Here is a 24,863-nt window from a genome sequence, read left to right as displayed (position 1 = left end):
AACCATTTACCATGTTCAAAAGTTAATGGCTGAGAAGGTGCAGATTATGAAATGGAGGTATGGGATGAGGGCACAATGAAAATGAGGGGAGGAGCACAGTTATAAGGAAAAACAGCATCGTAAAAAAACGTAAAAAATGAAGTGGCTGACACTATACAAAAGAGCACAAGGCTGAGAGGAGGGATTTCAGGCTCATGCCTGAACTTTAGCTTTTAAAGGAAGCTCTTTATTGTTGCTCAGTTGCATTAGAGAGGTCATGTTCAACTCTTTGAGGTGAAAACCTACGGCTGCCACCAAAATCCGGGTGATCAAGTTAATTAAGCATGCACAAAAAAAAAGTTTAATTAAAAACATGCGTAGAAAAAGTTTTCCAAACGAGCGGGGGCGGGGCCATGTCTTTTGCGGATCCCTGCGTGCGTGGTCGGCCATATATTAGTCACCATTGCCTATAAACCAGATGAGGATAAATCCCACATGTCTGGAAGGGACCAACCTTGACGGCACTGCGCAGAAGCAGCCAGCGGACAGGTGGCTGCCATCATCACCGCACAGCACACGGCTGCGACAGGAAACGCTCAAAGGACAAGGTCGAGATGTCTGATATAAAATACAGCTGAGCACAGAGAGAGGGAAGAGAGCGGAATATAAAGTGACTTTTGAGGTGTCAGGCATTGAGAGAGAGAGAGAGAGAGAGAGAGAGAGAGAGAGAGAGAGAGAGAGAGAGAGAGAGAGAGAGAGAGAGAGAGAGAGAGAAGCACCAGCAGTCTGACAAAGCTGCACTCCTCGAAGTTTGACATCCCCAGCGGGCTACAGAGAGAGTTTCGCTCCTCGCTGCTGCCATGGAGCCTCGGAAGTGTACTGGATCTGTGTTGATTGGAGTTTACCTGTGGGCGACATTCTGCTGGAAAGGTGGGTCACTGATGGAGCCTTCAGTCTGTTGGCTGTCTGTCAAAGGATGCAGGGACCAAAAGAAAATGATGCAGCCAGGCACCTTTTCTTTTCATTTGAACGTCATGCATGTCGATACAATTTGTCAGATGAGAGCTGCAGTTAAGACACACTTCGGCTTAGTTCACTGCACGTGCTGTTTGCAGAACTGGTCAAAGGCATGGAGTTGTCCGAACAATATATTTTATTAAGCTTCTTAAGAAAAATATGTATAAATATTCATTAAGAATGGCAATTTAAAATAGCGCTCAAATAATCACCTTCATGAATCTTGCTATATTCAAGTGTTTACGTTTCTGTTATAAGCAGTGCTGCTGATTCACAGTTTTAATAAGCTTCTGTATTACTAAATGTGCAAGCTTGCAGCGCATGGACCAGTTTGTGTTCGTGTGCTCACGTGAGTGAACTCTTTTTAATAGTCCAACAACATCTGGGCCAGAATAATAATAATGAGGGCGTCCTGGCGATGCTGCAGGAAGCCTATTGGGGCCGTTCATCCCTTAATGTATCTGCAGCTAAAGGATTGCTGAATGCGTGACTACATTGGAGAGCTAGAGGACCCTCAGAGGAGGTTTAATCTCTCTAATATGTTTGAATCCCTGATTCTAGACTTTATCTAGGCTAATATATGGAAGTGTTTTTTCTTTAAAATAAAAGTTTTACTCATGTAATCATGTTTTTTTTAGTCTGACTAAAGTAGAACATAGACAGACACTGTAACTCAGTGCTCTGTGTGATCATAAGGTGTATTGGCTTCAATAGCAGGTGTAATTGATCCTATAACAAAGTCGTGATGCCCTGCTAAATAGATTCAAGACTCATAGGATCCCTAATCATCATAAGTAAACATCTTTAAAATGTTCCATTTGATTTTCCAAACTGCTTCAGCGGAGCCAAACCCAGCTGACATTGGGTGAAGGCAGGGTTCACCCTGGAGAGGTCACCAGTTTATCTCAGGGCACATATAGAGACAGACAACCATCCACACTTACATTTACACCTACGGGCAAATTTAGAGCTTCCAATTAACTGCATGTCTTTTAAATGTCTATATGGAAATGTCTGGATATAGAATTCTACCTATTGTATCCCTCAATGAAGTAATGCTTTCCTCATTGAGGAGTGATATGGTGTCTCAACAGACATTTTCTAGGACAACATACAAGCAGGATTTAAGTTATTTCATAAGTACAAGGTGACTCCTTCTCTCCCCTTCACACAATTAGTTGTTTGTATTACGGTATGTGCACTCTCTGTTCCAGACGAAGTCCATAGCTTCTCAGGGTACAGTGTGTCAAATGTAGTCTGGATACAGTCTTGTGTTCATCTGAACCTGTAGATGGCTTGTCTGTGTTAGCCACTACGTCACTGTGCAAAAAAATATGCAATTGAATGACTCATCTGCATCCACGGTGACTCACAGGCAAGTCCTTTTCTATGGTTTCTGATTAGTTGTAGATTACTATTCAGCTGCCTTAATTACACTGTCGACAATTTGTCTTATTGATTTAACACCCTTTTAATAGGCTTTGGGTCTTTTGTTGTCCTTTATCAAGCTCCTATAGACAGTGTTAGAGAGATGAAGACTAAAATATTCGAAAAATAATGTAATTGACATGCACTAGTCAATATTTTGATATTAATAATGGAAAACATGTGGGCTTTCTTGAAGTAGAAATGATCAATGCTCCACTTTGCAGTTCTACTTGGCTCTCTTGATAGCGTCTTTCAGCTTATTGTTTTTTCGGGAGATCTGCAGCTTAAGAGTCAGGTATTTTCCTCAAGAGTTGGTGGAGACCAAAATGGAGTCAAAGGGAGAGTGAATATTGGACTTACATTCCTAAATTGACTATAAACACAACTTCAAATGAATGATTATTGTGCTCTGTCTGCTGGATGTGCTTTGCTGACAGGTTGAAGAAACTGTGCCTGTAGGAAAAATATTATGCAGCACCACAGCCAGCACAAATGGATCATTCTTGTAAATTTGAATTTGATCATGTGTATACTCATGATCAAATTCAATGTGTATACTCTTGGGTCAGAGGAAGCATATTTTAATATATTTCCACAAGCTTAGAAAGTGACCTTCTTTGATATTCTTGAGGAAAATAAGTTGACCCGATCGTATTCTGTTCTACTGTCTTCTTTGCTTTTCATATGTATTGATTTTATACATATATCTGTGAACCAGCTGCTTTGATGTGATTTGATTAAGTTTATCAATATGTAATCTCTCTGGGCTCTCTGATGGGATAGTCCTTATGACTGGTGTCATGTTCTCGAGTTCAATGCTATCTTGTTGCTCCTTCATCAGATTGCAGCAAAGACCCAAATAGTGACTATTGGTACTTTTTCTTTATCTATATAAACATTTGAGGTGAGCACAACAATAAGACATCTAATATGTTAAAATTATGAATACAGTGTTTTCATCAGCAACATCCATGTGAAAAACCAAAGAAACATCTGTCAGAGAAAATGTAATCATGCTTAATTAAACCAACATGTGGAGAAGCTATAACAACAATATGTTAAAAGTATTATACAATATTATTGTAATTTAGTCACCTGTTGGATCGATCGCAGGTTGTCTCTTGTTTTCATAGTGTTCACTCAAATTGTCGTGGTGACAATGGTCCATTGTGTATTATATGTATTTTATTTATTTTAGCTCTTAATGTGTTAATAATTCGAACTGCAATGTGGAAACTGAACTGCCTCTTGGGGACATTAATCATTGACACTTCTCTGGCATTGTCCGTCTTAGTGTAAAGTTAATATTGCTGCGAGCCGCATGCTGTTAGGGGTTACCTTCTGGCCCTTGAAAGCTCCAATATGATACACACAAAAATGTCTTAGGAATGTAAAAAAATGTTTTGCAGCTGCTCTCTACTGACCTGCAGAGGAACCTTAAGGGTGTGTCGTGTTACATTATATAACTTTAGATCATGCAAGGTGTGTGCATGCTGGGGTCAGCCAAACAAATAGTTAATCAACGTAATTATTTGCTTATTTAATATTGATTGCATGTGAATGTTTTTGGAGGCTCCATGGAATGGCAAGTAATGGCAGGTAACAGTGTTAACTCACAACAATGAGCAAACAAAATCCGTCTTTCAACCAGGAAACAGTTGTTTGTGCCCCGTGTGAAACGAGTAGTCGACTCCACTTCCGTAGTTATTTTAACCCAAACCACAATTGTTTCTTAAACCTAATCAAGTAGTTAGTTGCCTAAACCCAACTAAGTTGTTTCCTCTTTTTAAAACAGAGGTTTATTTAAAACAACTAAAGACTGTCAGCTGAAATTGCCACGTGTTGCTGGACTTTCATTTCAACCGTTGTATGAGGATAAGTAGAAATACCATTGCATAGCTGAGAAGAGAGAGGATACTTAGAGATACACAGGTGTTTTGATGGACATGTAGTTTTTATTTGACTTTGGGATTGAAACTTTTATTATGCAAGCACAGTTCCTTTTCATGTAACTTTCAAGAAAATAACCTTGATGGTGCTATGAAACTCCTCGAAAGTCTGTGTGGCAAACTCGAGGTGTGGAGTTTGAAAGGCATGAATGTCTGATTACTTAAAATATGCTACCTAGTTGGACTGTTGGAAATGTAGGTTACAGCTATTGGAGCATGAACAATGGGATTGAAAGTCAAAATATCTCACCCTCTATATCAATTGTCCATTTTTTTTTTTAAATCTGTCTCTCACAAGTCCATCACCTGTATGGAGGTGGCATAGTCAATTACTGGATATACATTGATATGGTTGTGACAAAATTGTATGATTATTCCCAGATTGTATTCTGTCAAATTGATTCACAAAGCATTTCACTGAACTGAAAGAGACTTCGCATAATCTCAGGTATACATCTTTACTTGTACATCTTCAAGTAAACCTTTGGAAGGTTTTGTCTCAATGATTTGTTAATCCTGTGAGTGTCACTGTTTGTGACAAGAAAAAAACAAGCTCACCATGAACAATAAGTCTGTAAAAATGATTTTGAAGGCAGGGAGTGACTCATAAAGTGAATGCCCTGTGTACCTACTGCTGCAGCATCACAGCAATATAATAGACTCCCTTTTTATTTCTGTACAATACAACTGAGCTTTAATGATTGAGGATCAAAGGAGACCCCTAGTGGGCTCTGAAATGTAAATGAGAGAGGTCTCCGATGCCATGAGAGAGAGATATATATGGTAGTCATTTGAAATTGATAGATGCCTCCAGGCCACATTAGGGCTTTGTCTGCATTGGTGTGTTCAGTATGTCTGTTGAGGTTCTGGATCATGGAGCAATTCAGTGAGAGCTCGTTGAACGACATTCTGGGAAATGCAAAAGAGGACAGAAGGAGAACTGGTTTGGCTGTGGAGCACTCAGAGGGAAGCTCTGAGGGAAAGATAAATATTGGGACAGTAAGGATTTTTTTTTTTAAAGGGAAAGTTTGACTACGTATCATGTGTGGATATTGAATAAATATTGAGCAGAATGATTACTTACTGTAAACAGTGTCTAACAAGTCTGAATAGCTTGGATTCATCCATTATATGTGTTTCACTTGAAATTAATGGGAGACTGGGAACAATGGGAGAGTAACAATATTCAGGACAGAAGTGTAATGTGACCGTACCGCATCTCTTGTGTTACAATATATTACATTATATTCTCATGCAAGCTTGAGAGCCCTTTGCAGACATTTGCAATTTAAATGCAATTCAGACCACAACCATCGACTTCATTTAAAATTCAATCCATTACTTTCTTACAAAACATTTATATGTGTTGCTATCTGTGACTGGAAAATACAACTGTGTTATTTTTTTCTGCATTGCAGTCGAGCTAACAATTAGTTAACATATTGTGTATATATACAGTCTATACATATTATCGTTATATTCAATTAACCATTGATTTCAGTGATTTTTCAACCAAAAATGACAACCTTTTGATGATTACATTCTTCTTTGTGATATTATAAAAGCAATATCTTTGGATTGTGGACTCTTGGATGAGTAAAATTGCACGTTTCATTCCCACATCGTGGGCTCTTGGTCACCACGATGAACATGTTTCACTAATGTCTGATATCTGATAGACACAATTAATAAATTAGATTTATTTAAATGTATCAATAGTGAAGAAAAAAATGTTAGTTGCAACCCTACATTCGACTAATGAGACTTCAGTTCGAAAATCAGTTCCGTCCCTAAACCAAATTTTTTTTGTAATGATGCTGTGAGCATTATGTTGATCTTCAGCATAGCCATGCTTACACCGGTGCTCTTGACAACCACAACACTTTAAGCCACTTCCTGAAGAGATAAAGATGAACAATGACAACATCTATAAGAGGTTAACAATCATGGAATGATTTGTAAATCAATAAAATGTGAAAATGCATAAATTATGAGTAAGTAAGAGTGGAGCATTTTGTTAAATGATGGATCCATTATCATCTGCTGCTGCTGCACATAGTTGAAAGGAGAGGAGGAGAGGAGGTATGGAAGCAGGTGAGGAAGAGGACAGACGGAGTGACTATTTCCTGTTTACATTCTGCACACAGTAGTTGCCCTTAGGGCTACACGACATAATGAGACAGGAATCTGGTTTCCCTTAAAACCCTAGTGACCTCCTTTATCGTGGCGGTTCACACTGTCAGCCACGTTAAGTACACTAGGGTAGAACACTCATGTTGAGCTATCTGTTGTTATCCCTCACAGCACACACACTTTGTAAAAATATCTTTTATGAGAGCTTTTTCTTCATTTTTTTTCAATGAATCATTTAATCATCTGTCCATCTGTATCTCCCTCCAAATCCAGATGCTATACAGCCACACACCACATTATGCAACAGCATGGGATGTATAAAATGAATAAGGCAGAGTGTATTTGTTTGGCACCTTTCAACAACAAGATAAAGTGCTTTGCATTTTTCTCATCTGTCAATAGCTATGTTTCCATTCATATATGTGTACTTGAATTGTGGAAATACATTTGGCAAATACATTCTGACATAGTGAACATTTAAATCAGGTGACTAATCAGCTGTTTCTGCCATCTTCCCAAATATTTCCATAACGTGCAAATGATTCTCTTGGTCTCTGGATCGCATGAAACATGGGAAATACCTGCTGAGGTGAAAGAATAATTAAAACTAATTGAAACTAATTCTCTCCATTTTTCTCGAGATGGGTTAAATATTGTTAGAGGGCCATTGAATATAAATACTGCTTATTATTGTAACAAAAACAGGGTTAGCAAAAGGCAGATTTTAAAGTCTGCTTCACCTCTGCTCTGTTGCACCTGTAACCACACACAGCATTGCTGTCATGGTGTACTGATACAACCTGAAGTACACTTGTACATCACTACAGCAAAGTGAAAAGTCAAACGCCAGAAGGTAGTAAAAGCAAAACTTTCATGGGGTGCTAAACTATACAAAACATTTGACGGTTGACTAACTGCACGAGCCAAGTCACCTGTAGCCAGACCAGCCAGCAGCCTCAGGATGTGAGGCTCATAGGAGAGCAACAATTCAGCAATGTAAAACCATCCAGTGCAAGAAGAAAACACCAACCTCTAGTGGCAGTAGTAATTATGATGGGAGTAAAGGAGGAAGTCAGTTGAGGTAGTATAAAGAGCAACAATGGGGTGGTGGTTGAGGGGTCAAATAAACAAAGGTCTTTAATTTGAGAAACCGCTGTTCATGTCCTGTGTGAAACCGAAAGTTAATGTTGACTTATTTTACTTAAGTAATGTAAGCGCGTCAGTAACGCCAAGTTATGTAGGTAGAATGGTTCAGTTCAAAATGGTAAGTTTCATTTTGGCTTGTCTGAAGCATCACAATGACCGTGATGACCACTGAAAACATCCAAACAATCAGCTGATAACATTCAAAATGGGTGTTTGTTTTCATTCAGTTTGAGAAAGTGTTTAGAGATCCAGCACTTGATTTCTGACAGACAAAATAATAACTGATGACAATTGCCTTCTTCAGGAAGTACTGTATGTTCCTGGGCTTGAACCCTAAAAACAAACTGTTCATGACTTACCGTATTGGACTGTGCCATCTTCTGTCTCACAGGCAGCAGGTACAGTGTTTGCTGTGGATTGCTGCTACTGGAAGGACGAGACAACTTGATACATCCACTATGTGTTGCAAACAATGGAAACATTCTGGTAGGAAGAAAGGCATTTACTTAATTTACTATTAGAGATTAACTGCAGTATAACCCAAGTTGCCACCCAGTCAGAGATGTGTACATTCATACAGGAGCTCTTTGTCAGGGCTCTTTACTGTTAAGGCCAACTATGTTCAGCTTGTTTTGGCTCAATTCACTTCGCTCCATCGACTCTCAACCCTTTTGCTGGCTGCCATTATGCAGATTCCCCGTTATGCCAAGATTCCCCATCTACCACTTGCTAACACCCTCACAAACAGGGAGCTGTCTTTGTTTATTTTTGCCTTATTAGCTAATTAGTCATCCACTCAGTCACTGTCGGTGAACTTGCATCTTGGCTGTCACTCTGTAATTACTGGTATATGTTCCAATATTCGGGAGATGCCGGCAGACCTTTTTAGTTGTGGCTGAGATGAGACACTGAAAGATAAGGAAGTCTGCTTTTTTTTTTTTTTAGATGGTGGCAACCTTGATTTAGGAGAAGAAGCTGCTCCTCCTAAATTTCATTGGTTATAGATAGGAAACTTAAAGTCACTGTGCTTAGATTATTTTGTGATTATGGGATCTTTCATATTATTGAGTCGTGCCTATTTTGCATTTTGAAGTAGTTTAGAACATTTCATAATGATACTATTTAAGCAGATGCAAGGATGTTTTAAGTGTTTAATAATGTACAGTATCTCTAACAAGTTCCCCCATGAAGACATTTTATATTATTACAGCCTGTGGTTTATTATATTGTCACTCGCTATCTGTTCTCACACCAGCCTCCACTTAAAGGAATCCACAGGGAAACTTATGGTTTGTGATGAATACATTAATAAACACTTATGTGACAACTACATTAAGTGGCTTAATAACCATTCATCAAATGTTTATTGCTTCTGAGCGTTAATGGGTCTTAAAATAGAGTGTTACCACTGAAACTATGGCATTTGGGTCAACACATCAAAGGAAGGGCAGAAACTCAAGTCACATGCGAAGAAGGTGCCCGTTGAGCAAACTCAACAAATTACGTTTCACTCAGGCTGAGTTGCGAAGATGAAGTTTAAAGCATATTGATATGATTGTGCATAAGGAATGGAGATGCCTGTCCTCTCTTGGAGGTGCTCCAAGTTCCTACCATTAAATGTAAGGGGACATGTGGCCACATCATAGTCTTATCACATCTTGACAACTGTTCAGTGGCTTGGGTAAAAGGTTCAGGAATGATTGACGTCAACAACATTGATTGTGGTTGGAAATGGGAAATGAACAGTAGTCTGCAACGTTACAATTCTATGTTTTGTTGACCTATAAACCCACCCTGACCTCTTCCTTCCTGCTAACTTTGACGCGCTGTCACCTTGCTTCCTCCTTTGCTCCCGTCATAATCACTACGGTCACTGTAGGACTTTGTCACTTGAATGTTGTTTTGTGGCATTTGCTGTATAATGATGCTGTTGTTCTTCTTGTAAGACTCTGATTACCATATTTGGAAATGGTTAATACATTTGCAAACAACTGCATTCAACTATTGTAATGTATATAATCATGGTGTTATGCAAATCTTTCTCCGTGCATGTAATTCAGGAAAGATGATTTTATTTTTTATTCTTCCTTGAATAGCATCTCCTAGCTCAATGTTCGTCTTCATCGCATAATTGTACATCTAATGATAAGTGATAACTTTAACTGTTGTAGTAATTCTAAAGTTGGGTTCAATTATAGAGGTCCTTTAGTGACATAACATATATAATGTAGTAGTAGTTACCGCTAACTGTTTCACTATTTGAGCTGTTTGTTGTTGTTTTTTATTCATAATAATAATAATAATATCAAAAAACACAGTTATTTTAGGGACATAATTATTGCTTTGCACTTTCACGTTTAGAGCACTGCTTTCACTTACATGTTGTGCTACATTTCTGCTAATGTAGGAATCTTTACATCAAATCAAGATTCAAAATAAGGTTCTTCTGTCACCTGAATTCAGTTCTCATTTCACCAAAACCAGTAATATACAGTATATTACTCCTCCACTGTGGACTGCAGCTGCAATATCCACTAAATGTTTTCACAGGCCGCATGAACAATGTTGGACATAATTGCAATAATAATGTTAATTAGATTACAGGCATTAAACTGTGTGGGAGTATATCTTAAGTGTTTTATTAAACTACTGGGCTGATTGAGTCTCTGTTAAATATATAAACAGTAGAACTTAAATGTGTCAGTTCCTTCCACCATTACTCCAATGTCTTATTTTACTTACCATGACATTCTTCCATTTTCTCGTCTCTCGCCTGTTACTCTTCTCTTTTAATCCTTTAATTCCACTATCCATTATTCTTTTCCTTCCTCTTATTTTCCTTTAACACCCACGGCAACTTCTGTCTTTTACCTCCTTCCTCTCTTTCATCCTTCACACTCTTTCTGTCTTTCATATTCAATCCTATTTTTTCCCCAGGTTGTCATGGAGGTGTGTACCAAAGGAAGCTGTACCGCGACCTGATGGTAAACTACAATCGTCTGGAAAGACCCGTCCAAAACGACTCTGCGCCCATTGTTGTGGAACTCGGCCTCACACTGCTACAAATCATTGACGTGGTGAGTGTGTGTGCCCGTGTGCGTTGTAGCACAGTTAAGGTGTAGAGAATGTTTAAAGACAGACAAAAAAGAAAGCAAGGATGTGTGTGGAATTCATTTTAAAATCAACAGTGAAAAATAGAAAGTAAATGGATCTGTACTTGTACAGCGCTTTTCTAGTCTTCCGCCAACTCAGCGTGCTTTACCACTACATGACATCATTCACCCATTCATTCACTGATCGGAGGAGCCACCTGCCCATCAGGACTAACTAACATTCACACTCATTCACACACCGTAGGCCCAGCTACGGGAGCAATTTTGGGGTTAAGTGTCTTGCCTAAGGACACATTGACCTGGGCTAGCAGAGCAGGGGATCGAACCGCCGATCCTCTGATTGAAGGATGACCCTGATCCCCACTGAGCCACAAAAGTTTAAGACTCTTTGTGAAACTGTTTTTCAGGATTTTCTTTTCTGTTAAAGGTATTCCATCTGATTGAGTGACTGTGGTGCATGTTGAAGCACACCCTTTGTGCTTACTAAACACAATTCTTTCTCTGAAGTTAAAACAGTTTTTGCACGAGTTGCAGCACACAACCAACTGAGACTATTTGTCTTTGAATAAGCAACTTCTTTGTTTCTCCAATCGATCCTTTTTCATTCCGAGTCACCACAGGCCGTCAGTCCTATCTTTCATTCAACAAGAAAATGTAATCTTAAGTGTCAAGATATGCTCAAGATCAATACCACTTCCATAGATGTCTGTTAAACATAAAGGCTGCAATAGCAGCTTAGTTTAGCAAAAAGAATAAAGAGTAAGAGCTGGACTATATCTTGACCCGGTGCAATGACTCACTGGAGTCTCTGCTTGTCACCTGGCTTTGACCTTCACATTACATTGGTTGTTTGGGTTGAATAAACACGAACTGCAGACACGGTTCAGCGTTCAAATTTGAGCAAATAATGCAGCCGAGAAAAAGTGAGGCGTATAACTCCAGTTAACACAGGTCACAGCACAATAACAGCTGCAGTCATTGATAACAATGTGTTCTCGCTTTACAAACATATTTTTTTTGCTGCCCTCTTCATTAACTTCTCAAAAGCATTCGATACAGTTCATCATACAATCCCACAAACTGAAGTATTTAGGCCTGGATGATGCCACGTTTAATTGGTTCTACTCTTACTTTACAGGAAGAGCTCTGATGGTATTCAGTCAAGCCAGCGTCCCATCAGCAATGGGTTGCCTCTGGGCTGGGGTCTATCTTTGGTCCTTGCCAGTTTACATTATACATAGATAACATAATTATTCCTAATCAATACTTGAATATAATGTTTTTGCTAATGATACAATTTGATATGCCCCAGGCTACACTCCAGCCCCTGACTCGTCCTCCGTCTGCCTTTGATGTTTTCCAATTATCCCTCCTGAATCACAGGCTAGTTTAGATGCAGACAAGATCAAGTACATGGTGTTCTCCACCTCCACCAGTAACATTGGCTGTCCTGCCATTCAAACTTTAAAGGGCTGAGTCATACAAATACTTTGGGATTTGGCTTGACAGCAGATTGTCTGACAGGTCATTGGCCATTTTTTTTTAACCTTTTGACAGAACCAGATTAGCTGTCTTTTAAGCACAAATAACTGGCTGCTGCTCCAGAGTCATATCAATGTTACCCAGAAACACGAGGAAATTAGCTCAATGTGGTCACAATCCTCACTCTTAGTTAGATCAACACTTCTCTGGTTTGGGTAGAGTTTCTGTCACATGTCATTTTACGTTTCGTTTCTTTTTTGTTCGCCCTGCGCTTCCTTGTGTATTTCCTCCTGTTCCCCGTTTCATGCACCAAACCTCTCTCCAACCCACACATAACTTCTTGCCTGTAAGCTCCACCACACAACCGGAGCACTCATCCAAAAAACCCAAGCCGACACTTCGTCACATCCCTGAGCCAGCCCTGTCACAAGATGTGCACGTCTTCTTATGATAACTACATGGTGGTAAGAGCCATACACGCTAGGATGTAATATATTATTCTTATTCTATTATTAATATGGGTAAGTCCCCTGCAGCATACATATACAACAACATTTTAATGTATTCTTAGAAACTTGCAAACGACAGAGTCAAGAGGCGAGGCAATCTCCAGAGAGAACACATGGCGCTTTTTAACCACAATGTGACAAGAGTGTTTTGTGCTTTTTAGGTTTATGTTATTTAAGTGCTGCTGATTGAAAAGTTATGCCTGTATTATAAAGAACGAATTAACCAATCACTTTCAATGTACAGAAACCAAAGAAAAAAAACATACATTTGTTGAATCTACTGTATGTTGTTGAATATGGCTGACATGTGAATGATATGTGTGTTTGCTATTTAAATATTGTTGTTAACTACATTGTTTGCAAAATCGCTACATAATGGATAAGCTTACTGGGCAGTTTGTAAATAATGTAAAGCTGTTTCCCGTGTGTGTGTGTGTGTGTGTGTGTGTGTGTGTGTGTGTGTGTGTGTGTGTGTGTGTGTGTGTGTGTGTGTGCGTGTGTGTGCGTGTGTGTGTGTGTGTGTGTGTGTGTGTGTGTGTGTGTGTGTAATGTGGCCTTTGATTCCTCCATCTGCTCCTGGGTAACTCTCTAACCAGGGAACTGGGGCAGGTTGATGCCACAGACTGAGTTCATCAGCATAATTAATGACAGAAACACAGGCAGACTGACAGACGAGCACATGAACCGGTCACCATCCAGTATGGGAAGGGCCACCATGTGCCTTATGTAGCTAAAAAAAGATGCCAAAGTTCATTTCAGGTTCACTTAGTCAAATATAACACTAAAATGCTACTTACGCATTAGTACATCAGTATTGATAATCCTATAATAAAAGTCAAATAAATACAAATAAATATATGCATTATATAGTGTTTTTATCCAAAATTCTTTACAATTTGCCTAAAACTGCCAAGACTAGGAACAGAGGGAAATAGCTGGCCTGGCTCTGTCCAAAGGTAATACAATTCACTGGTGACTTCCTGGAGTCTCTGCTGGGTGGCTGTCAATTGCTCCGAGTCCAAAAAAATAGTCCATCACAAAATCCCATGAAAAAGAGGATTGTAATTTTTACCTCTGGCTTTTAGTGTACATGGTTGACACAAATGAGATATTACATGTTAATTAGTAAGCTTTAGGTCGGTGAATTTTGTCACCTTTGCAGAGACCCAGGCTAGCTGTGTCCCTCATGTTTCCAAATTGGTCCATATGATGATACTAGCAAGTTTCTGTGTAACGGATTAACAAAAACCCATTCAATTTCCTCCATTTGCACACAAAAGTAAAATTTCACACTGACCCAATAAAATGCAGAGGAACGAAAACAGATTTTCTCACAGAATAAACTTGGTGACTGCAGCTGTGGTTATTACTGGGGGTTAGAAAGTACCCCTATATGTGCTCAGGTAATGGTAAAATAAACCTACCTGTCTAGATAAATAAATCCAAATGTTTGCTTTTAGTAAAGGAATATACTTCCTGCACCACTTACAAGGTGCCATGTAGTGCATTAACACTAACATGTAAGTCAAGAAAGAAAGAGAGAAAGAATGACATAAAAATACAAAAATATGTCAAGGGCTGTTAACATGACGATCATAGTGTCTTCTTGACGAAGATTAACACGGCCAGAAACATTCACATTTAATTATATCAACCCTGAGACAGCAAGTTAATGTAGGGAGACATGTCTCATTGAGCCCTTGCTAAACAAGACAATGTTGCATCCACTCTCTGTTGTGGTGCAGCAGAAATCCGTCCGTATCCATTGAGGTATTAAAACACTGGGGCATTCCGTTGGTCCTCCATATATTCATGCCCTGTTAAAGATCAGTTCTTTTAGGAGATTGTTGACAATCTAAAGTGAAACTTAGTGGAGGAAGCACACTAGATGATTTTAAGATATGATTCATGATTTCTGTTCTTCACATTTGTTTTCTTCAATTGAGTGCCTTTGAATTCAAGTGTCCATTGCCAGTCCGTATAAAACCAATCAAGGCAGATTTATCAGGAGATTAGAGTGGGTGTGAGAGGGCTGATACAGTTTATTGAAGCTGAGCGAAATCTCACAAATCACAACAAAAGAGAGGTCAAGCACAAAAATAGAGTGAAAACACAGAAACCTTGAGTCAAATCTCCATGATTGCAAGCTTGATCGCACCACCCTCGCCAACAGATCAGAATAACGTGCTTTGTGAAGCACACAATGGGAGGCTGTTCTACTTCAGCACCAGAGAAAGGAGGCTGTTTTAAAGAGGGGCAGATCATAAAATAAAGGGGGAGATAAGAGGGAGGGAGTTAGGCAGGAGGTTTTTTCCTGTGGGTTTAAAAGCCCAAAACCAGTGGTTTAATCTTGAGCAATGTGTTTTATCTCACATGCTTATCATCTGGGTTTTTTTTCTTTAAAATCTGCAACTGAAATGTAGTGAGGGAAGAAAAGCTGGCTGCAAGGAGCAAGAACTGTATGAAACTGTGATACGGAGAAAGGAACAAAACTATACATTAAATGAGGTTTAGTAGGATGACAAATAGAGAGAAATAAAGTGAGCAAATTGATTTTGTGATTTAATTTTCATACAGTCACAAGAAAGGAAAAGTTTTCAAAGGGTTGAACTTGAGGTATAATTCTATCTTGAGTCACGGGTAGAGGATAACGAGATAAATCACTAAAGTGATTCTACAAAACATGAAAAAGAAATAATCCGTGAAGAAACAGAATAGACCATGCTGTCAAGCTGTTTCCGCCTTTTCTTTAGAGGTAAGAGGGCGGTAATCCGTTGGACACACAGCGTACCAGTGTGCAACAAGGAGTAAAACTTGTCGCTGTCATGTAGGATTGTGCTAAACAACTCTAAAGAAGTCCAACCTCACACTTCTTTGCTCTTCTTTCTTGAGGCGCTTCTTCTGACCTCTTTTTCTCTTTTTTTCTGTCTTTGTGGACTCAGGCTCTGTCTGTTCTGATTCTCTCTCTGTCACTCTTATCGATCACACTCTCCTCTCTTTACTTGTTTTCCCATGCCATTTTATTTTCTCTCTGGTCATTTACCATGAACTGACCCTTGGATACATGAAATGCAGCTGGAGCAAGAGTCTGTTTATTTGTATCTCTTTGTTGAAGAGCCACATCATTTCTGCTCAATGTCAATGTCTATTTCAGGTGAAAAATTGCAGTTTGACCTATTTTATTTCTTTTTTTATTTCCTTATTATCGATGAATTGTTTAAAATGGCAAAACACCACTTCTGCTACTTTACATCACAAGAGTGCCATAAAAGAGGAAAAAAAGCTGAGTGCATCATTGGCATTCGGAGAGCATGTCTGCTCCGAGTCTATTGAGCTGCAATTTTACTTTATTGCCGATCTGTCTCTTAATCTCGCTTCATGTTTAACAGACATGTTTCTATTTCTTTCTTTTTTTCTCACGTTGCAAAAATAATGAACTTCCTTATCAGTCCACAGCAATGTTTCCTCCATGCTGATTATTCTCCCCTCCTTTCTCCCGCAGGATGAAAAGAACCAGGTGATGATCACAAACGCCTGGCTGCAGATGGTGTGTCCTCTCTTCAAGCTCTTTTTGTGTGATCACTGTTATAATTGTTATTTGGTTTATTTTTGGAATGCGTGTGTGATGTTTGTGTCCTTTGGGCTCTGCCATTTATTCATTAATTTTCAAAAAGTGTTCACATCTCTCTGCATATGAAGACATAGAGCCAAACCAATAACCTTTAGTTATGAACAGAAGCTGTTTTCTGTGACCAAAAAGACATTTATGAATAAGTGAATCTCCAGGGCTTCATGTCACAAAATGCAATATCCTTAAGTTTATGTTAGCCAGTGTCATGATTTGTTGTTTCCTCTTAAATAAAAAGCAGTAGCATTAAGTTTTTGTCAAAAATTATATGTTGTGGATTATTTATTATTTTATGATACTTAAATAGGGCAACATTATCAGCATTAGGCTATATAACAGGAACATGAGAATTAAAATATCTTGTTCAGCCAGCAAATCAAACCTTTAAAGATATTATCTCAGGACAATGTATTGTTAAGCTTTTATAAATTATGTTACATTGGCTGCTGTTGTTATGCCTGTAAGCGTTCCGTTCCGCAAAAGAATAACGTAGATTAATTCCTCCAAATTTAAATTATTTAATTTACTCTTCCTGGCAACCATTGAGTTGAGATTTCTTAGCAGTAGCTAGCTAATTAAGCTAACATTAACGTCATGGGTTGGTAGATAATGCTGTCTCTGGTTGACTTCTTAATCTTTAAAGCAAACTTATTTTAAAACATGAAAGGCTTTTTTTATTAGACCTCTGCACTTTATGTTCATGTAAGGCTCACCCTCTATGTCCTAGGAAGTCAGTATGTTCTCACCAGTTGATGTGTTGATACATTTTTTGTATTTGGGAAGGTACAACCATCCAAACTCTTAATGCAGAGTATTGCTCTCATTACACCCCCATGCTTGCGCAGTATCACAGGAGGAAATCGTAACAGCATCAAGTACCGCCATCTAGGCATGTGGAAACTAAGCTACTTAGCTCAGCTACAGCACAACTATCCTATTATGTAAAGGTGAAATTAAGTTAATGGTACAGGGAGTTTATGATGCTCAGAGAAATGTTACATCAGGCCAGTCAGGTAGGTGCAACACCGTCATTATCACAGCAGCCCCAGTCAGAATAGACCATTAAGGAGTTCACAGCTTACACTCATTCAGTTTGAGTTGGTTGCTGACTGGCTTACAAGTTATGAATGAATGAATTATTCAGGAAGCCACCTCGTTAATGCGGGCATCCACTTTGGTGTGATGGCTTGAGGGAGCTTTGCAGATGCAGCAGATTTTGAAGGAGACTTGAGAAGTACATTAAGAAGAGCACAGGCAGGCGGAGAAGGGTCAGGTTCACTTTGAATGAATGTCCCACATCCGAATGGATAGGCGTTGTGTTTTTTTTAACTCTGAGAATTGTAATGATCTTGGTTTAAATCCAGATATGACTTAAATGCAAGTGTTGTGTATGTATATATATGTATATGTATATATATATATATATATATATATATATATATATATATATATATATATATATATATATATATATATATATATACAATTAATTTGTATGTAATGGAACATGGAAAAACTGGAAAAGGTCTGGCTAAGAAAGCTTTGTAGTGGCAGCAGATTTTGTTGGGAGGATGTATATGAAGGTCTTAACAAATAATAAAAGGCAATCAGTCCTATATGTAAATATCTGCTCAACTATTTAGTATGTTACTTCTCTTGGAAGTGTGATAAATACAGAACATATTTGCATCCTACACCCAAAAAGTATCATCCTAAATATTACATTCAGAGAATTAATTTCACACTCTCTTAATTTAGAACCTAGTTGTTTCAAATTAGTGACGCTTTCTTAAATTTCTGTTATGTAAGTCCAAACCTATTCTTAGAAAGCTGTTACCTTACGTAGCCTAGTGTCCTCCTTGTCTATTCCTGACAGACTACAAAGTTAGTGAGCTGTAATTTGTTCTCTTGGCTGTTAGTTGTGCTTTCCAAGCCAACGTGAACAACATAAAAGGAAGGCTCTGTAGCACCAAACAGCAAAGGCCCACAGATGACAAGTGTAGTGATTAAGTCATTAGCTGCGTGAGTGGAGACATATGTCAGCAGGCCCACTTTAGAAGGATGGCATCTCTTTGAAATTGTTTGAGTGAGGCACATATGCATATAGACATGTGCACGGAAACATGCACACATTAACAATCCCAAGAGCACATTCATGCAAACACAAAAATACACATTCCACACTCTCAGTATGCATATGACCACAGATGTGCCCAGTGTACAGAGGCCACATTAGCTATGGGACTGTGTTTGCTCCATAGAGAATGTGCCCTCTGGCAACAACATCTGAGTGCCTCCATCTGTAGGACTTTTATACATATGCTATACACACATATAGGTATTTACACACATTGACACACACACACACACACACACACACACACAAACACAGTAACAAACACATATGATCTTGATACAGATTCTAAATCACGAAAAGAGGCACAAAAGCAACACACACTCACTCTCTTTGCCTTTAGATGTGTTGATGCTGGGCTCAGTTGGCCCCTTGCTCTCTCTGGACTCAAATGGGAGAACAGGGGTCAGAGCCAACAACTGTTGGCTTGGCAAGAATTCACTGCCAGGCCTCATTAGCAGAGCGAGAGAAAAAGTTGTAAAATATTAGCCTGGCTCAAGGATGTGTTTTATATTTTAGGAAAGATGCAATGCAAACAGATTATATATGCAGTTTGCATAGCATTTTTCCAACAGTATTTAAGCTGTGAAATGCATGTTGCTAATAATATATATAAAAAAAAACTTGGCTCACTTGTCAAACAAACCAAAAACAGTTAAATCAGGAGAGACTTGTTTTGCATTTAACAATACATGTATTACATATGCATAACATTTGAATAGTGCAAAGCCTTTGGCAATTTGACTCTATCCTTAAACATGATAATAGAGGGCAGTGATGCTGAGTTCTGATAAGGAAGAATCCCTCTGGAGTCCAGACACTGGTGGTGATGAAGGGAGTTGCTGCAATCCGATGATGAATGAGGAGCATGACTGATGCTGACTGGAGGTGACTTGGGTGGAGGAGGGTCACATCTGGTTTTTCGAGCTGAAATGACAACTGACAGCAGCAGAGAGGAGAACCTGTTTAAAAGTTTGACAGCAACAATATGATTGGTTTAGGGACACGGTGCAGCATCTGGTTGGTTGATCTAAAGTGGATGGCCCCCAATCAGTCGATAGAGTAATCTCAGGGAGAATTAGAGACTGAGAGATTTATGAATGACCAGTAGTGTAAAGAGAGTCTTCCTTCCTGAATTATTATTACCGCTTAAGCTCCATTTGAGTCTTGAATTCTTTCTTTTTTGTTCAACATCTGTTTATTTCTTAACTTGTGTTCACTTCTCTTTCATTGTCATGTGTTTTGTCCTTGTGTCAATGCCCTCACCTTAACGTCTCTCTCATTTACTCTCTCTGCTGTTGTTTCAGTATTGGACAGACATTTACCTTTCATGGAATCAAGAGAGCTACCCTGGGGTTCAGAATCTGCGCTTCCCTTCTCATCTGGTTTGGGTCCCAGATATCCTCCTCTACAACAGGTAGGGCATACTCACAAACACCTTGCCTCGTCTCATCTCATGATGCCTTGTTTTGTTTCCTCCCTTAGTATTACCCCAATTGCTGCATTCATACACCTGCTATTTGAGAGTTGCTTTTAAAGTTGTATTGATTAAATACTACTTAATACTACTTTTTAACATCTGAAGCTATCCAGTTCATAAAATGAGATAGCATATGTTATGACACATCAGTATTAATATAATCATTTAATATTTAATCTCTACTCCACATGCCCTTATAATCACTTTACTTGTATAATGATGAGTGATTGATCTTCTAAAATCACCCACATAACATAGTTTTTCTGTTTTCTAACTTATATTGATATAAAGGAAAAGATAAAGAAAGGCAGCTAAAATTATGAAAGCCATTTTTTTTTGCTGGTAATTGTATGAGACATGACATGATCAGCACAGTGGTTAATCGGTCTTTGCTCTTGCCATTTCCTTCGATTTTGCATACTCCTTATTTTTATGTTGTTTACTGTTCTCTCTCTCTCTCTTTTCTTCCTCCATTTATGAATTAGTTTTCTGTATTACATGGATGGATACTCTTGATTTCCTGGAGCCTGTTCCCCAGATGAAATATCACTCTTTGTTAAAACCTCATTTAATGAGATGATTGAGTCCTTTGGGAGGGCGTAAACCAGAACTCCCATGGGGCTTTGCATCTGTTGCCTACAATGGCCAGTGGGAATTAGACTACTGAAAACACTGTGCTAAGTTGCTAGACACAGATATGTATTTTTTGTACCTTTAGTTCTATCCAATATTTTTGTTATTTATTTTGGTCCTTTATTTTAGACTTCATCATATAATTTCAGCATGTTTGTAAAAATTATTACATTTTTGCTCTATACACCGTAGACACAGCAACGGGGAGCAATTAGAGGTTAAGTGTCTTGCTCAAGGACACATCCACACATCGACTAGCGGAGCCGGGGCTTGAATCACCGATCCTCTGATTGGCAGAGGGGCATGCTAACCACTGAGCCACAGTCGCCACCTGTTTCTGAGTTTGATATCCACAGAGTGGTCTGTAACTGCTCAGTTTCTGAGAACAATTGTAAGATCTCTCCGGTCTGCCACTCAGCTGATTGCTGATTTTCCAATTACTTTTGTGTACATGCTTTCGTGCATATTAAAATAATGTATCCAATTCTGTCCTCAAAACAAACCATCTTCAGACATGACTCACAGACGGGGCCCACATGGTAAACAAATGGCATTCAGAACATTTACCCTCTTCCCAAACTATTGTGACTTCCTCTATGACTCACATGACTTATGAGTGATCTAACTCCTTTGCTAAAAAACTATAAGGCGACTGTAATTATAGAACGCTGTGTCTAAATGGACAGTAGGACTAAGGCCTGTCAAAAATGAAGTAGAATAAAATTGCAGTTCTGTGTTTTTAACTTTTTTAGCTCTAGAAGATTACATCTTTTATTCCATCACGATAGACTAATACATTAGGTTGAATGCAGTAACTGGGAAGATCAAATGCTCTTATCATGTTATTGCAATGGCAAGCATTTTCACACAGCAAATACAGTGAAGGAGTGCCATTCTGTGTTGAATGAGAACCTCCCTTACTAAACATTAATCATATTAATGTGCAAGGGAATAGCACTTGAGGAAAGACCAGAGCGGTGTGTGTCTGGTGCTCTTGCTTATGTGAGTCAAACAGCATTTTTTAAGTGTTGCTTACTGTAAAAGGCACCAGGGAAGAAAGGTTATGTGATTGTTAACATTATTAAACCGACACGCTCCAAGAGAGGGTATTTAACTGGGGAGTAAGATGTTTTTTATAATTTATCTCATGACTCCTTAGAATAACACAAATACAAACCCAAAGAATCACACTTGTAATGAGGGAATGACAACACAATACACTGCGAGTTGATTGATGGCGTTGGCTTTTCAGCTGTACCTTCAAGGTGATTGAGGATTTGGGGTGGGGGGTATTGACAGGTTTCCCACATATAAGTGTATGAATGACGGAAAGGGAGAGGTTTGGCTATCTGACAGGGATGTTACAGGACATTAAGCAGCTTAAAGTGGGGATCAGTGATCGCTAACGATAACGACAATTTTGTCCTGACACAGACCCAGATTGAATCGGACGTTCCTTATGCATGCATAATAAATCATGATTAGAGTCATTAATTCCTGTTTTTATGAAGCAAGAAAGCAAGCAGGAAGAGAGATTGAAACTGTAAGATAAGATTAACTTGTACTGTTCGCCATCTTTAAATTAGGTCACTGCAGTAGAAAGACTTCAGCAGGGACAAAATAAAACAAACTTTTAAAAGAACACCAGGAAAACCCGTCTAGGAATATTTGCGTGGTGAGACACAATATTGTTTGGATAACAGCGCACATTGAACTCGATGAAACCATTCATAGTGTTGTTTACATGAAAAAGTGAAGTTATATAAATTGTCGGACAGTGCCCAATTCTCATTGGAAAGCTGTGGAGGGAGCGGGTTTCCAGAGTTAGTCGACCATCTGTGTGAAGGTGTAAAGGTTAATTCATTTGTGGGTATAAACAAATGCAATAACACAAATGCTCTTGAGTAGAGACTGTCCAAAAGCTTATCCCCTTATTTCCCCTTATTTCTGTTTGTATGACTCACTGTCTCGCCTGCAAGTGTGGCTATTTGGAACAGCTATAAACAGATTTGCCTTTCGGCGTGGTTGACACTTTGTATGCACTTGCACTTTGTTGAAGCATACCCCGGCCTTCAGAGCAACCTTTGGATAAGCAGCCTTGACTGAGGTGTCCTCTTTGAGCCAAGCCTGGGAGGGGGACCGGCAGATGCACCATATTAGCCTACTTCCTGTAAAGTTAGTTGTAAAGGTCGTAAAGGTCTGGTGCTCCGTCATCATGCGTGAGGTGAGGGTAGGATCCCTGGCGTGCTGAGTTCTGTCTAAAAATACTGGCTCTGTGGACGTGGAACGTCAGCTCTCCGGTGGGGAAGAAGCCACAGGTAGTGCCAGAGGTTGCGTGAACCAAATATTTTCCGTCACTGACTGAATTTTTTATAACAATGACAGAAAAATATGAAGACATGTCCATCATTTGTGATGGACTGGAGGCCTTGGAGCACGTCTGTAAACAAACGTGACAGGATCACAGAGTGGTGCATGATGCAGCTGTGCCACAGGTGCGGAAGGAACCCATGCTGTGGGATTTTTCATCCATGTGAAGCGAGTGCTTGCCAAATCAGGAAATCTCAAAGAAAGAAATCTCGAGAAGAAAGATTCAAACCGCCATGAGAATTTGTCCGTTCAAGCCAAATATGGAAAAAAAAGATCTTGACACAAAAAGTCATCTTTTCTCTCCATTCACTTATAAGCCTCTTCTTAATATTTATTTATTAAGTCAAACACGCACACATACAGTACCGAGGGTGCTGCCACTCCAGCCGTGTGTGCTACCGTATCCGTCCTCAATCCAAAACTCAGATGTAATAGAGATAATGATTTCCCAAATGTTCACTTTGTCTTAATTTAACAACATATCCTGCTTCTATCCATAATTGTTGGTATTAAGGCTTTCAAAAACAACATTGTCACTGTGGTCAAAAACGGTTTGCTCTGCCAACTTGCAACCGCGGACACACAAAACTGACTGAATTACAGAAATGTAAGACTTCATTTGAAAGCCTAAATAGGAGCTTTCAATATAAAAACAAATGATATTAAGTACCGCCCTAGTTGCTCGGTCCACTTTGTTTGTTTCCCATTTACAGAGCCTGGGCTGTCTATAAACATCAGATTTGTTTTCATTGCACACACTGAATGAACAGCCAGCGGACCCTGATGAGATATTCACTGAATTTGGAAAAGAATAAACATCACATCACAGACTCCGCCTTTATAATTAAAAAAATGAAAATGACGGGTAACCATAGATCATGAGTTTTTCAACCTTGTCCGTCAAAATGAAGGACAACGAGAAGATGTACTGCAACCACTAGTTAGTGCAGGAGGTACAAAGGCATCAAAGATCACAAACCTTTGGCTGAGTGCTGCTATGTTGGAGTTTTCTCAAACATAACATAATGTTCCACTCTATGTGACTGCATGCTATGAAGCGGATGCTCAGGCTGTTTGTTATGCCTTTGCAGGAAACAGCAATTTAAAGTATCTGATCTTCTTTGAGTCACTAGGTGGGATTAAGAAGAAGAAGCCTCCTGGGACATAACTGACATTGCTAATCATACAGGAATTTCTGTTTCCTCAGTCCACGGCAGGGTCATCGCTCCCAGTTAGCCAAGTGCTGTAAAGCCAGACTAGTGTATGATCTAAGGTAGATGGCTGTATGCTTTGTTTGCAAAATGTGCCGTGTGGTTCTGAACACAAGGACTACCCTCCCCTAATGGATGCTTTCTTTCACTGACCATGGCCCAGAGCTCTCCTTTCCTCTAAATCTTTGTCTCTTTGCACACATTCAGAAAGAGAATCTAAGGGTGATGTGGTTCTTTGGAGCTGAAAATACAACTTGCTGTGTACCACCTTATAGTCTAACACATACGTATATAACAGATTGATAACTCAGCGGAATTTTTTTTTAATCAAAACTACTTCAAAAGGCATTTGCATTGCATATCGTCACTCAGGAGAGAACACACTGAACTGAAATACACTTGCGTTAAAAAAATGAGTGCATTATGTATTCCCATTGTGTCCCGGAACACTTTTTTTTACTAATGTGCACTTGCCACAACTTAATTTGAACATAACATACATACCATATTCTTTTCTCATTTTGTCTCTGGCCACTCTTAATTTACATGTACATAAACATCATATGAAATAAAGAGCATTCAGTAAAGTTGTCTGTCACTATGTCTGGGTCCTTCCCATTTATGTCCCATTCCTCCAGGTTCAGTTTTCAA

General features: G+C 39.0%; 1 protein-coding gene across 1 annotated transcript in view; it reads left to right on the top strand.

Moving 5' to 3' along the window:
* Positions 1-839: 839 nt before the first annotated feature.
* chrna8 (cholinergic receptor, nicotinic, alpha 8) overlaps positions 840-24,863 on the top strand; it is a gene marked incomplete at both ends in the record, with an annotated part of 36,763 nt that continues 12,739 nt past the window's right edge. The window contains 4 exons of the mRNA XM_079220310.1: positions 840-909; positions 10,590-10,729; positions 16,259-16,303; positions 19,826-19,935. Coding sequence (XP_079076436.1) covers positions 840-909; positions 10,590-10,729; positions 16,259-16,303; positions 19,826-19,935 — 365 coding nt within the window. The remainder of the gene's footprint in view (positions 910-10,589; positions 10,730-16,258; positions 16,304-19,825; positions 19,936-24,863) is intronic.

The sequence above is a fragment of the Taurulus bubalis genome (assembly GCF_910589615.1).
Source record: "Taurulus bubalis genome assembly, chromosome: 6".
Lineage (NCBI taxonomy): Eukaryota > Metazoa > Chordata > Actinopteri > Perciformes > Cottidae > Taurulus > Taurulus bubalis.
Note: the sequence above shows the minus strand (reverse complement) of the source record. Positions and strands in the feature narration are given on the sequence as shown.